The 14,159-nt window shown below is 49.7% G+C and overlaps 1 protein-coding gene across 1 annotated transcript in view; it reads right to left on the bottom strand.

Annotated features, from left to right (window-relative positions):
• CFAP52 (cilia and flagella associated protein 52) overlaps nt 1–14,159 on the bottom strand; it is a 36,207-nt gene that overhangs the window by 689 nt on the left and 21,359 nt on the right. Inside the window, exons 7-13 of the mRNA XM_075903489.2 lie at nt 9,181–9,281; nt 7,920–8,090; nt 4,527–4,675; nt 3,854–3,999; nt 1,467–1,618; nt 939–1,041; nt 605–716 (exon numbers count right to left, since the gene is read on the bottom strand). Of these exons, the coding sequence (XP_075759604.1) occupies nt 605–716; nt 939–1,041; nt 1,467–1,618; nt 3,854–3,999; nt 4,527–4,675; nt 7,920–8,090; nt 9,181–9,281 (934 nt within the window). The remainder of the gene's footprint in view (nt 1–604; nt 717–938; nt 1,042–1,466; nt 1,619–3,853; nt 4,000–4,526; nt 4,676–7,919; nt 8,091–9,180; nt 9,282–14,159) is intronic.

Here is a 14,159-nt window from a genome sequence, read left to right on the forward strand (position 1 = left end):
TGACTGAACCCGACAAGCTATAGTCAGAGTCCCCCACCCCGCCAGGCCTTCAGTGAGAATTTCCTCTCCGTGCTGGTTTAACAGTTAAGGGAGCCAGTCTGCAACCTTACCACAGGCCTGGCCACTCACCTGGCACCCCCGTGCCACTCCAGGGTCAGGCTCACAGTGTGTGGGAGCCAGGCGAGGGCTGTATGCACCAGTGCTTAGGCTGGGCAGCTGTAGCACCCGCATGGGTCATTCTCCACTTAAGATTTCCAGGCTTCTGGAGAACGGAGACTTCCGTGAGCCAGGAAAGTCCAAGGGTCCAACTCATCCCCAGGGAAACTCCACTGAATTCAGCGGCGTGGGGCTGAAATGACCCCAGTTGTTCCCCATGACAGCCCAGGTTTCTGATCCTGGGAGCTGCCGAGTGCGTTCCTCCCTGCATTATTGCACTGGGCACGTCGCAGGATGAAGCCCACCGTATCTTCCCAAGCGTTTCCCACCCTCGTCCGTTCCTATTCGCAAGGTCTCCTTTTGTTCTTCCTTGCCTAACTTCTCACCCTTCCGGGTGCTACTTCCCTGGGGCGTCTTTACACTCTGGGGTCCCCCCCAGTCTGCTTGCCTGTGACGAAGTAGGTCCCGTCTGAGGTGATATCCATCCCATTGATGGAGCCAGTCAGGGAGCCTTCCAAATTCCTGATTGCAGAGCCATCAAATACTTCCCAGTATCCGATCTGGAAAGAAGATCGGAAATGGGAGCTCACGCGTGCAGCGCTGGTGTGAAGATTCCCACGGCTTCTGGGGGCCAGCAACAAGCTCACTCCAGTGCCCAATGCCCTCCCCTACCACGGCTGCCCTTCTGCCGCGGGGGGGCCCACGCTGGCGTGAGAAGGGCTGGCATGTGAAATGCCACCCAATGACCCCCCTCGCTGGCCTGCCCCTGGCGCTGCGCTCACCTTCCGGTCTGTCCCGCTGGTGATTATCTGGTGCTCCTCCGGATGGTAACACACGGACTGGAACAAGGTGTTGGCCAGGATCATCTGATTCCTCATGAATCGGCTGAAAAACACCCCAAAGCAGCCTGAGGCAGAGGCTTCCCTACAGTGGGCGCGGGGCCTCTCCACAGGTCAGAGCCAGCCCACGCTGGCTGAGGAAAGGGTTTCCTGAGCACGGATGACGTGGCACTCATTTGAGCAGGGGCTCACCCTCCTGCAGGCTCTCTGTGCTGCCCGGTCTCCCCCCCCCCCCCCCCCCCCCCCTCCTTCACTCCCACACAAAAGGCCTTGTCAGGCAGGGATTGAGATCAGCGGCAAAATTGCTTTCCGGACACTGCTGGGGAAGACTTTCGCTGCCTAGGGCACCCCGGGGAGGAGGGGGGCTCTGCGAAAACGTTATCCGCACACCCCCTGCCCACACACCCACAAGGCCAGAGCCCTGCCACGGCTGAGAAGTGCCGCACTGCTGGGGAGGAGCGATCTCCTTACACGAGGTCCCAGACGATGCACGTCCCGTCGGTGCTGGCTGTCACACACTCCCGGTTGTTCTTCTTAATCTTGATGCAAGATATGGTGGATATGTGCTCCTTCAGAACGCCCTCCAGCTTGCGAGTGTGCTGGCCAATTTCCCACACCCGCACCTGCAACCAGCCACAAACACCGTGGTGCGCATGCGCCCGCCTGGGCCAAAGTGGAACCAAAAGGGATTCCTGAGCTGGGGGTTTCTCCAGCACCATTTGATGGCGTCTCTGTCAAGCTGGGACTTAGACACCTCTAGGGATGGAGATTCCACCCCCTCCCTTGGGAACCCAGCCCAGCGCTTCCCCATCCTCCTAGGGAAAGAGTTTTTCCAAATATCCAACCTAGACCTCCCCCACTGCAACTTGAGACCATTGCTCCTCGTTCTGCCACCTGCCCCCACTGAGAACAGCCTCTCTCCATCCTCTTTGGAACCCCCCTTCAGGGAGTTGAAGGCTGCTCTCAAATCCCCCCTCACCCTTCTCTTCTGCAGACTAAACAGGCCCAAATCCCTCAGTCTCTCCTCCTAGGTCATGTTCTCCAATCCCCTCATCATTTTGGTTGTCCTCTGCTGGACCCTCTCCAATGCATCCACATCCTTTCTGTAACAAGGGGAGCCAAATTGGACACAATACTCCAGATGTGACTTCACCAGAGCCAAATAAAGGGGAATGATGACATCTCTGGATCTGCTGGCAATGCTCCTCCTAATGCGCCCCAATGTGCCGTTAGCCTTCTTAGCTACAAGGGCGCCCTGTTGATTCAAATGGCCAAACTCTGGTCTGCTTTATTTTCACAAGGGTTCGGGCTTTAACAGAATTAAAGTGTCGCTTTAAAGTCAAGTTCTTCACTCCTGGAGCCACAGCTGAGATCAGTGTGGCCTTACATGCAGATAAAAGGATGTCCAATCCATCTCTGTCTTGAGTACAGATTTTCCTTCTACAGCAGCTTTGGTCACTCTTATGGCTGGTACAGGTTGCAGAGCTAATAACAGATTATAATTATAACCTCCACTTCTGCTGCTTTCAGAATGTCTGGCAATATTCCTATTGTGAAAATATACCGCTACAAATCTCTCTTCCATTACAAGCCAGGCGATACCTAGTCTTGTGACTGCATTTCGGTGAGAGAACTGTTCTTAGATCTCAACTGTTTGACTGCAACTTAGACTGGCACTAAGGGTATGTCTAGACTACACAGTTTTGTTGGAAAAACGGCCTTTTTTTCCGACAAAACCTGAGTGATGCCCATGCTGCAAGTGCGTTCTTGTGACAGTAAATCATAATATATGGAGCTATACCTATCTCATAGAGCTGGAAGGGACCTTGAGAGGTCATTGAGTCCCGTTCGTTGCTCTCACAGCAGGACCAAGTACCATCCCTGACAGATTTGCCCCAGATCTCTAAAAGGCCCTCTGAAGGATTGAACTCACAACCCTAGGTTTAGCAGGCCAATGCTCAAACCACTGAGCTATCCCTCCCCTAGCCCTGAGCTATTGAAAGAACAGAAGGGTTTTGCGCAATTGGTAATCCTCATTCTACGAGGAAGAAGCCTTTTTGCGAAAGAGCTCTTTCAGAAAAAGGCGTGTGTGGACGGGGAAAAGGGAGTTTTTTCGGAAGAAGAGGGAAGAGGAAAAGCACAGGTGCCCTGGTGGCCATTCTGCCCATAGCAATCACAGCTCACATGCAAGAGAGCATCCAGGCAGTCTGGACACTCTCTTTCACAAGACGTTTTTTCAGAAGATCTCTTCTGAAAAAAGCTCCTTGTGCAAAAAGCCTGCAGTCTAGACATAGCCTAAGAGAACAAGAGTCCACCTCCTCCACTCTGTCTCCCTGATACACTGGGACTGACACAGCTGCAACTCCACTGCATGCAAGAAGAGGCTCAGACAGCCGCAGCTTGAAGCACCACCGTGCAGGGGACTTTTAGCCCTGACCGCTGGAAGTGGGTGTGGGGAGAAAGAAGGGAGGAGAATGAAGGTCAATCAGAACAGGTTCAGCAGGTGAGGACTGGAACTGGCAAAACTGGGTCAGAAGGAAAACCTGCATTCAAGACAGACTTGCAAACAACGACTGATGCAGATGAACCAAATATCGGTGACAGACAGACTGACAAATCGGAGTAAGAGGCATGTTCAGCATTGACAGGATTTACATGCCAGGAGTAACCAGCGGACAGGGCTTCATGCCATGCTACAAGGAAGTGGGCAGATTTACTTACAGCCGACACGAACAGTTGGGAGCCGAGTCTTGTGCTTATGTGAGCCAAGCCAGGACGCTCTCAGGTTCTGGGGAGGTGGTTACTAGTTCCAGCGGCAATAGCACCAGCCAGCCCTGAGAGATTTAGGCATGTGTTACCTGCCCTTCCCCCCCTCCACTGATGATCCTTTTGCAGTCGCTCGTTGTCGCGATGGCTGTCACGCCCATGCTGTGGGCGTGGTCGATCACATACAGGAGTCGACCAGTCTCGGGCGTGAAGGCTCGGATTTTCCCGTCATTCCAAGCTGGAGCAATACAGAAACACCACCCAGAAAGTCACGTCCTTTATATTATTTTTTCTCCTTCCTGAGCCCCTCCCCAATTCCTTTCATTAAAAGGCCCCATCAGGCCCGCGACACGGAGGTAAAACCGCTTGGTGAGTGCGTGAGCAGATTTCACTCCCTCCCAGTGTCTAGCTAGGGAAGAATGTTTGGGGAGGGGGCCGCTGGAGCCCCACGCAGCACAGGACAATGGCGAGGGGAGCGAGGGGAAGGCGCACGATGCCTCTGTCCTCAGCCCTAACCTGCCTGGTTCTATGTGAACCTGGACTCCCTAATGTGCCCGAGTTCACGCCCTCTAGCCGGGCTCCCCAAACCCTGCGCTCCTCACACACCATCCCCACGATGCCAGGGGCCTGGCAGCTGTGAGCAGGGTTTATGGAACCTCTTTGGTCACTGCCAAAATAGCTGGAGCAATTCCAGGCTCTGGGCCGCCCATTTTCTATTACAGCAATTGAAGGCGGGATCTGAACCTGGAGCTCGCCTGTCGTTACCTGAAATGATGCTCCTGCCGTCCCTCATGAAGTCTATGGCATGGCAGGTCATATTGGGGATCGTGATTCGTAACAGCTCCTTGTTCTCCGGGGTGTGCCATACTCGGATGTCGCTCTTGGAGCAGGTGGCAAACAAGTCAGAGGTTTCCCTGGGGAAGGCAAAGAAACAGGAAGCTCAAGGTCGGCGCTGGAGAATAGTTTCCTCATCAAATCTTACTTCCCCTTCATTGGGCCTTTCCAGTAGGGGACACGGCAGTTAAGGTGGAAGGGCCCTTTGCATTTCTCACGCCTAACTCTGACAAGTTTGCCCTTTGGAATGAAACTTTCTAAGTCCAGTCTCACTTCAGAGATAGTAATAGAAATGTAGCCGTGTTAGTCTGGGGAAGCAAAATACAGGACTGTGTAGCACTTTAAAGACTAACAAGATGGTTTATTAGGTGATGAGCTTTCGTGGGCCAGACCCACTTCCTCAGATCAAATAGTGGAAGAAATGCACTTCAGAGATGAATTTTATGGGAAATTTAAAAGTCAGCCCCACAATTATATTTCAAGATTTGCTTGCTTTACAATAGAATATATGGCTTTTCTGGCCCACGGAAACTGAAAAAAAATGGATGAAATGTCAGATATTGTGCATAGCCATGCCTAGAAATAGAAAAAACAGCAGAGTTTGCACTGGCATAGGTTCTGTTACGTATTTTTTACACAACACAATGATGTTTTGTCATAGCTCTGTATCTTAGGGATCTACAGAATGCTTGAATCTTAGCCCCATAGCTTTGCATAAAACAACTTGTGCAACTCTAAAATGCTGCCACTGGAGGTGTTCCTTTCTCTCTCCTCAAAACCCTTAAAAAAGAGGAAATAGAAAATTAAATACATGGACCATTGGCAGATGTATATTGGCACTAATGTCAATGAAGACCAATAACACGAGATGATCTGCCCGGTAGCATCGCAACACAATTTTTAGATTGTGCCACTAGATGTCTGGAAATGAAAAGTTGCATTTCTCTGACAACAGTTTGCATACAATACAGTTTCTTTAGTGAGGGTGTTAAATGCATTGCGCTGCAATAGCTTTGGCTGCATCGATATGATAAGAAACATTAACATGAACGCTTCCAAATTAAGAGGGTGGGACAAAAGAAAAGTTTGTTGACTCCCAGGACGAATATCAGGTGCCAATAAGAGTCTTCTTGTCGTCATGGTACATTTCTTCCTCCCCCCTGCCCTTAATGGGCCAGGAATGCTGTAGGGGGAATTAAACAAGGCTGCAAACGTCGGTTGAGGTGTATCTCGTGATGAGGCACGTGCCCTCACACGTTTAGCGTCAAAGGATAAAACCTGCTCAATGTCTCTGGAAAGCGGAAATAGTAGAGAAAGATTCAGTTTTGCTTCAGAACATGCATGTTCGCCCGTCCAGCTGATGAGCAGTTGGAAGCCTCGTGGTCTTGCAAGGGGAAGAAGTGACATTTGAGAGTCCGCTGGAGCCTACTGTTTCCAGACGCTGTTGGAGTGGGGAAGGGAGCTGCTCTCTCTCCGAGCGGGCAAGCCACACGAGTGGCTTGGTGGCTCTCAGAGTGGGCTGGTGGCAGCTGCCCTTGCTGGGTAGAGGGGGGTAAATAAGCAGGGGGCTTTGCAAAGGAGAGCAGCACGTCCTTCCTAGCAGCCCGTTCTGGGCGCAGAGATGAGCTGCCCAGGCAATCCCAGGGGGTGTTTGTCATCTATGAAAATAAGCAAATTGTGCAGTGCAGGCCGGTGGGGAGTGGGAGCGAGAAAGCAGCTTGTGGGGAGCCCCTCTCTCCCCAGCACCCTCCCCTGGCTGCTGCCCTGCTCCTTCCGCCTCTCAGCTTTGCCTTTTTCTTTCTCTCTCTCAGCTGTTCGGTCTAGAACATTCTCTGCCCACCAGGGCTTCGTACAGTCTTATACCCGGCTCAGAACCAACCAAAAGCCTTTTAGCCGCTGGGCTCCCGCCAGTGGCTCACGGCCTCGCTCTTTCACCCCTCCTCCAGGGATCCCTGTCCCTGCAGATCCTCCTCAGCCCAGCTGGGGCTCCTGCCACCAGCTTTCCCTCCCTTCCTTCCCCCTGGGCTTCTTTGCTGACCATTAGCCACCAGCTCCTTCACTAGGCCTGAGCTAAGTGGGCTGGACCACAGGTGGGCTGGACCACTCTCCCCTTCAGAGGGCCCTGCCAGCTGGTGACACAATCACATGCCTTTTGTTCCGCATCCCCATCAACGCCCAGCAAGCTCCAGGACAGAAAACAAACAGTGACCCAGCTCCTTTCCTTGGACGCTTTATAAAACTGGATAAGCTCGGCAGCTGAAAGACTTTGGACTAAGCCAGGCCAGGGAATCAGGTTTAAGCCTGGGTTTCAAAGCCTGGGACATACACCGCTCCAGAGAAGAGCACAGAGACGTCACTGTCAAAGGACAGGTGACAAAACAGTCCTGCCAGCATGTCTAAACCAGCTCCTCGGAATGCCTTCTTCGCAGAATGTGTTAGTCCAGGGAGCGCGGCCGATTACTCAAAGCACTGACAGATTTACTCATTACGCTAGAGGTGCTGGCTCGTACTCTGGCGTAAAGTGAGGCGTTGGAGGGCTTCTTGCATGTCTCTTGTGCACATTTTGCTGTAACTCAATTGGGTTTGACACTTCATGTCACAGCAGCAGCAGCAGCAGCAGCATACCAACGCCCAGGACCTCCCTCTGGAGCAAACTGCCACCCTCCATTAGCAGAGCGAGGGACTGAGCCACCACTGTTATGAAATGGCGTGATCCTAATATTGACAGCAAAGGGGAATTTTCCTGTCTGTTCATGAGATGAATGTGAAGAAGGCCCAGCCGTGAGGTTAGCATCGTGCACCCGGACTCCTGGATTGAATATAGCACGCCGTCTGGCTAAGCACACAATTACAAGTGAAGTTGATAGCCCAACGTCTGTTTGACAGCAGTGTTAGTCCGATGTTAGATGGCATTCTAGGCACTGAGACAGAGCAAGAATGCAGCCATGCCTGCAAGGATAGGCCCTATTCAACCCAGTGCATGCAAGAAACGCTGACAGACATGTGAAATGTCAAGTTTCACGTCAGTCCAAGCCGGAATGGGCCAGGAATTTCATAACACTCCTCCCACCAATGCTACGCAAATTCCACTTTGTTTAAATACAGACGCCTAGTCAAAATTCTTGATGCAGATTCAGTTGAACTGATTTTTCACTTGGCCACGCTGAACTGTGGCTGACGGCCACCCCAGATGGGCTGCGTTTCAGGGACCTCGTTATGTAAATCAAGTGACTGTGGGGATCTCTGCATGGACAGTGCTGGCCAGACATCAGCATCAAATCTGCACCTTGTTCCCCCACCCTCCCTTTTCCCGGTCATACTAACGATGGGAAAATGATGTCATGGATAGCTTCGTTATGACAGGTGGCAATGAGCTCCTCTTTAAACTCGTTGTAGTTGAGGCGATAAATCTGGGACTCTTCCGTTCCTACGAAGAACTGGTGACCTTGACCTCGGCCTGTGAGGGAGGTGATGCCACCTTGGACTTGAATTTTCCTGTTAAGATAAAGCAGAAATGTACACTGATGTGGACCTTGATTTGCCTCGCCTCTTTGATTTCGTCTCTGCTGCTTTAGCTTCCTCCCACCCACGTGCTACATTCCTACCTTGACCCAACAGGCAGAAACACTGCGAAGACCCACATTCCCTTCTCTGCCACTTCATGCAGGCCTTGGTGTCTCTGGGATTGTCTACATGGGGAAATAACCTGGAATTGCGACTGCAGAATAGTCTCCATTGGCTGCCTGCGTAGACTCCCTTATTCTGCACTCAACGTACACTTTGGAAGTGGATGAAGCTAACTAGAATAAGAATGTCCACATGGGGCATTTGCACAGAATAGCTATTGCACTCTGAATTCACACACTAGTTTATTTCACAATAGCTTCCACATGTAGACAATGGTAAATCCGGCAGGGTTTGAGAAAACACACCTGCACTTCTGTTCGACTAGGGTCTTGTGTAAACACACCTTTCTTATCAGAGGTGCACTTAAAAATTAGCATACCCCAGGAGGATTCTAGGCAATTTTAATTTCAATGATTGGGGAATAAGCTATATCGTATAATTACATTATCAAAAGTGTACACTGAGATTCTTTGTGCAAAACTATGTTTGTAACTCAGTTTTGCATGCACAACGGAATGCTTTGTGAGTAGAAAGGCACAACATTTTGACACACTTGTCTACATAGCTAGTGACAAATCCCTATAGTATCCAACATCTTTTTTTGGTAAGATTTCAAGAGGGCAGATGAAATTGATGAACTCGATGTAATTTCATTAATTTCACAAGCTGTGTCGACCTTACAACCAGTTCAGGATCTGACACCAGCCTTTTAGAAGTAAAGGTGGCCGACTGGTGCACACGTTTGTAAATGAATCAGTAAAAACGTGCAAGGTACAAGCTAGCCATTTCAGCAATGTTTGGAAGCCTGATACGGTGAGATTTTACTCTCGTTCCTTAACTAAAAAACCATCAACACAGGCACTTAGCGCGCCGTGGCAAGTAAACAATATTGTCCCAACATGGTGCCACTTTGTGGAAATGCCACTCACCCCCCTGCTGCTTTGCTCTACAAACTCACTTGATTGGTTTGTAGTTTGATCCTTTACAGAGAGCGACAACCCCTCCTCCGGTGCTGACTACTAACTCGCCCGTCTTCAGCAAAAGCAAAGCTGTGACTCCCTAGGAGAAAACAGGAGTAACGCACTGTTGCAGGGCAGCGAGGCTCTTTACTGGTGCTGCCACGCTGAAAAGCTCAGCCTGTCTTTGTCCCGCTCCCTGTGGCGGTGCTTATGTTGTTCATGTATTGCTTCATTAGTACTGCTCTGCTCTGCTGCAACAAAGCAGTCCTTCCACAAGGAAAGGAGACAGCATTTCTCTGCTACCGTTATATTAGCAGCTAGTGCCCAAACTGTGAGGAAGAGCAAGACATTAATGACAGCATCAGTCCTACAAAAAGGGACTAGGATGGAGCAGGTATGTCCCTGGATACCCATTCTAGCACAGAATACATGCATCTTGCCACAGACCATTCGTCTGAGCATTACAATGACACGGTGTAACTCAGCCTAAGTTTTCTCCTCCCAAGCGTGCTCTGGCTTTTCTGCAGGACCTCTGTGTCCCAGACCCTAGCTCTCACTGCTTCAGAGAACCATGCTACTCCCCTTGTATTGAGGGGGGCGTTGAGAAGCTCTTCCTCTTACCAAGAGCCCTCTGGAAACAGCCAGCATTTCAATAGAGGGGTCCAACCCCAGCGAACGGAAGAGGACAACAGAAGGACCACCTGCCCCGCCAGAGAAAGGAAGTGTTGTCTACTGGCAAAAGCACCAGTCTGGGAGTCAGGAAATCAGTTTTGTCCCCAGCTCTGGCACAGATGTTCCTGTCTGAGCATAGACAAGGCTGACCAGTTCTCTGTGCCTCAGTTTCCCTGTTTGTCAATGGGACTATTCTGGGCTGTGACAGTTTATTAATCTCTGAAGATCTCCAAGAGTCTCTAAAGCCAGGTGCAGTAAAGGTGTATAACAGCCCTGGCCCAAACCCTGGATGTTCTTCATAAGAACAGCCGTACTGGGTCAGACCAAAGGTCCATCTAGCCCAGTAGCCTGTCTGCCGACAGTGGCCAGCGCCAGGTGCCCCAGAGGGGGTGGACCGAAGACAATGATCAAGCAGTTTGTCTCCTGCCATCCCTCTCCAGCCTCTGACAAACAGAGGGGGATTCACCTTTCTCAGGTGAATCCCCACTGACTTTCGTGAGAGTTTTTCCCCCAGTAAAGAGGGAGGGGAAACGTCAGGGTTCGGCTCGTTATTAAACGGGGCAATTAAAAAGATCTGGACTGTGAACAAAATGTGAAGCAAACAGCGCACTTCCAGCACGTCAGCACCATTCCCCTCAGAGAGCAGACAGCTCCCTTGTGGATGGGTGTTCTCCAGCCCCAGTGGGACAGGGCCCATACTGCAGGGTCTCTGGCTGTTCCACTCCCTGGCACTGTCTCGCTTATAGGATGCGGTTTAATTCCCAGAGTCCTCTGTATCACCTCACGTGCTGCTTTCCCTCCCTCAGGCCCCCCACCAGGACACACAGGGGTGTAGTGAGTGTGTCAGTTAGGAGTGCCTATGCATGGTATTACCAGGGCTGAGTCTCCTCTACAGAGATTCTTTGACTCAGCTCAGAGCTTCAGAGGGGGAGCTGAGTGAGCTATAACAGGAAAAACTTAACAAACAACCAGTAGACCAGTAGCACTTAAAGATTAAGAAAGCATGCAGATGGTATCCTGAGCTTTTGTGGGCCCAGCGAAAGTCATCTGAAGAAGTGGGTTGTGCCCATGAAAGCTCATGATAACATCTACATGTTTTGTTAGTCTGTAAGTTTTTCCTAGTTAGTTCAGCACGTGTATCTGCCAACTCTTATGATAGTTCCAGTATCTGGTGCTTTTTCCTCAAAGCTCCGGATCCTAGGCTATGTCTAGACTGCAAGCCTCTTTCGAAAGAAAGCGTCTAGACTGCACGTTGAACTTTCGAAAAAGCGGCTTGCTTTTTCGAAAGAAAGCATCCAGTGAGTCTGGATGCTCTCTTTCGAAGAAGCCCTATTTACATTCAAGAACGCCTTCTTTCGAAAGAGGAACTTTCGAAAGAAGGCGTTCTTCCTCGTAAATTGAGGTTTACCGCCATCGAAAGAAAAGCCGCGTTCTTTCGATTTAATTTCGAAAGAACGCGGCTGCAGTCTAGACGCTGGTGAGGTTTTTTCGAAAAAAGGCTACTTTTTTCGAAAAACCCCCTGAGTCTGGACACAGCCCTAGAGTCATGGGATTATTTGACTTTCATTTTAAAAGAATTGTACATTTTTACCAGTCATGGCTCTGGGAAAAAGCATGAAACTGTGAACTCTGAAAGGTCAAAACCCAGAAGGCAAATAAAAACCCAACATTTTATAAAACTGCCTAATTGGGAACACATGAGCTTGGCAATATAGTGTCATGTGTTATATCTGAGCCCACAAGTACGGGTATTCCCAGACTTGCTCCTCTACAAATCTTAAATCAGGCCCAACCCCACTTTGCTTCCATGATCAAACACGTTCAGGGCAATATGGCCACAGACAAGAAGCTGGCAGGACCTTTACACAGAAATGACTAAGGTCCTATGGGGGTTATTGGGGAGGCCAAGTCAGAGAGAAAAATAGGGTATATGCACTGTTCAGGGCCAGGATGGGATCTGGAAGAGCATCCAGATGGTATGGACTAAACATAAAACATACCATTTGGAGAAAGGAGGTTGAGTTTGGGAAGGCTGCTTGGTCTAGTCGCCCATTGGGTGGAATCAACTGTATTAATTTTAAAGTCTTGCTTACGCTTCATGGAATATTTTTTAAAATATCCTCTATAGAGGTTACTGCATATGTCACATTAACTGAATCTCTCACGTATTCAGAAAACAAAACTATCCAGTATGTTTGCCCAAGGAAGGAGCTTCGCTTCTATTTACATGGTTCTCTTTTTATTTCCACCTGCGCCACTACCTTCTCTCATGGTTCTCTGACAGCAGGAGTAACTGCTGTGGAAAATTAGGTCACACAGAGGATATTTTTTTAACAGAAAAACAGTAGGAAGAAGCCCGTTTTCATGCAACTAGTCTTAGGAAAAACCATAAGAACAATGAAAACAGACTCAGAAAATATGATCTAGAAATAGAACTGGTCTAGACAGTTTCTTCTGCTTATCTATGAGATGGAAAAAGCTCTTTATGGGTTCCATTAAGGTTCAGAGTTATAGAAAGTGGTGGCATTACAAATCAAACAAACAATTGAGAATTTATATGATTATGGCTCTCAAATGCCAGCTCATAAATGTGTGTTTTATAGCACTCCCAATACTGCTCTAATTTTTCTAGCTATCCCGTTTAATTTCCCTAATTTGGCATTGAAACCATCAAAACTGAAAATCAAGGGCCTTTAACAGGTCAGAACACCTATGGTGGACGTGTTGTTATCAGTCTGATTGCAACCTTGCTATTGTAAATGGGCTTCTTCCTATCAAGACTGTTCTTTGAATTACCATGAGTAAACCGGCAGATTTATAATCTGCACTGGCTATTCACAACATCCCGCTATTCACAGTAATGATGCAATTAATACTGTTTTATGTCCTGTCTTTTGTAGATGAAACAAAGTCTCCTAAGAAATTCCTGTCTTGAAATTACGGAGACAAATCTCAAACAACTCAAGCAGGCCTATTTCCCCATAAGGATACTTTTTCCCTTGCCCCATTTAATCTCCTCCAGGCTTCTTTGCTGCAAGTGCACTGTCTGCTCTTCATCTTCAAGTTGCTTAAAGATTTTTACAGCGTGAACTCTCCAGGAATGTCTAGAAAGGTATTTGCAAATCACCCAGCCCACTTTGCACCTGAGCAACTCGCTTGCCATTCTTCATGCATATAATGGAAATAGAAATCAATGCAGTGTTTACAGGTCCAGTATTTACTGTCTTTACAAAAAGCCCATTTTAAAAAACGCCGTAAAGAAAAGGTTGGTTTCAGAAACAAGCTGCCAAATGAAATCAATGCACTTTATGATCATGACTTAAAACCCCACACGCTGAAATACCATTAGAGATGTAAAAGCCCATTGCGACTGTTCGCCAGTTAAACTATATGTTTGACTGGTTAACTGGGCCTGTTGCACTGGGCTGGGCCCCCCACACTGCGGGGGGCAGGCTCTCACGGGAAGATAAAAGATGGTTTCATGTTTAAGGCAGTTGAATGCTGCTCAAGGGAACTGAATTCTGTTCCTAGCCCTGCCCCCAAGTGCCCAGGGGATGCTGGGCGAGTCTCTTAAACCACAAACAGGTGGCCACTGATGATTTCGTTGTCTGGGTCCTGATGTGTTGAGGTGCTGGGCACTCGGCTGCAGTCGAAGCGAGCGATTGCTCGAGCAGGAAGTGCCAGCAGTGGTGGGTCTGGTCCGCTGGGGGGACCGGCATAGAGAGCTGAGGCACACACTTCGCAGGGGGTTCTGTTTGCTGACAGCAGAGGACTGAGACTCAGGAAATTTGGGTTCCATTCCAAGCTCTGAAGCGCCTGTCTCTGTCTCTGCCCCCTCCCCCAGACACTGGTCCCATATCTGTCTCCTACCCAACCCCCTGTCCCACCTCCATGGGCTCCTGGTCCAAGTCTGCCTGGCCCGCCAGTCCCTTTCCCACTCCCCAGCTCCTCCTCCAGTCTCAGTGTTTCTCCATCCTGGCCAGCTAGCTCCCTTTCCTGCCCCCCCTCACTCCTATCACTGGCTCCAGCTCCCCAACTCCTCTCCTCACCAGCTCCCAGCCTCTCCCCGGCTCCTAGGCCTCCTTGTCCAGCCAGCCAGGTTCTCCTTCTTCAACTCCAAGGCAATTGCTTTCCTCCATCCCCCAGCCCAGTTCCTTTGGCTTCTGTCCCCTTTGAATTCAAATCACTCGGCTTCCTCCACACTGTGTAGGTGCTAGCAACAAGGTCATCTGTTGGTAGTAGGATCTGGGTGATCAGAGTTCCTGCCAGCCATGGTGCTAGGTGCTGTACTACCCGGGGCACCAGG

Source organism: Pelodiscus sinensis, chromosome 20, assembly GCF_052426305.1.
Source record: "Pelodiscus sinensis isolate ZL-2025 chromosome 20, ASM5242630v1, whole genome shotgun sequence".
NCBI classification, from domain to species: domain Eukaryota; kingdom Metazoa; phylum Chordata; order Testudines; family Trionychidae; genus Pelodiscus; species Pelodiscus sinensis.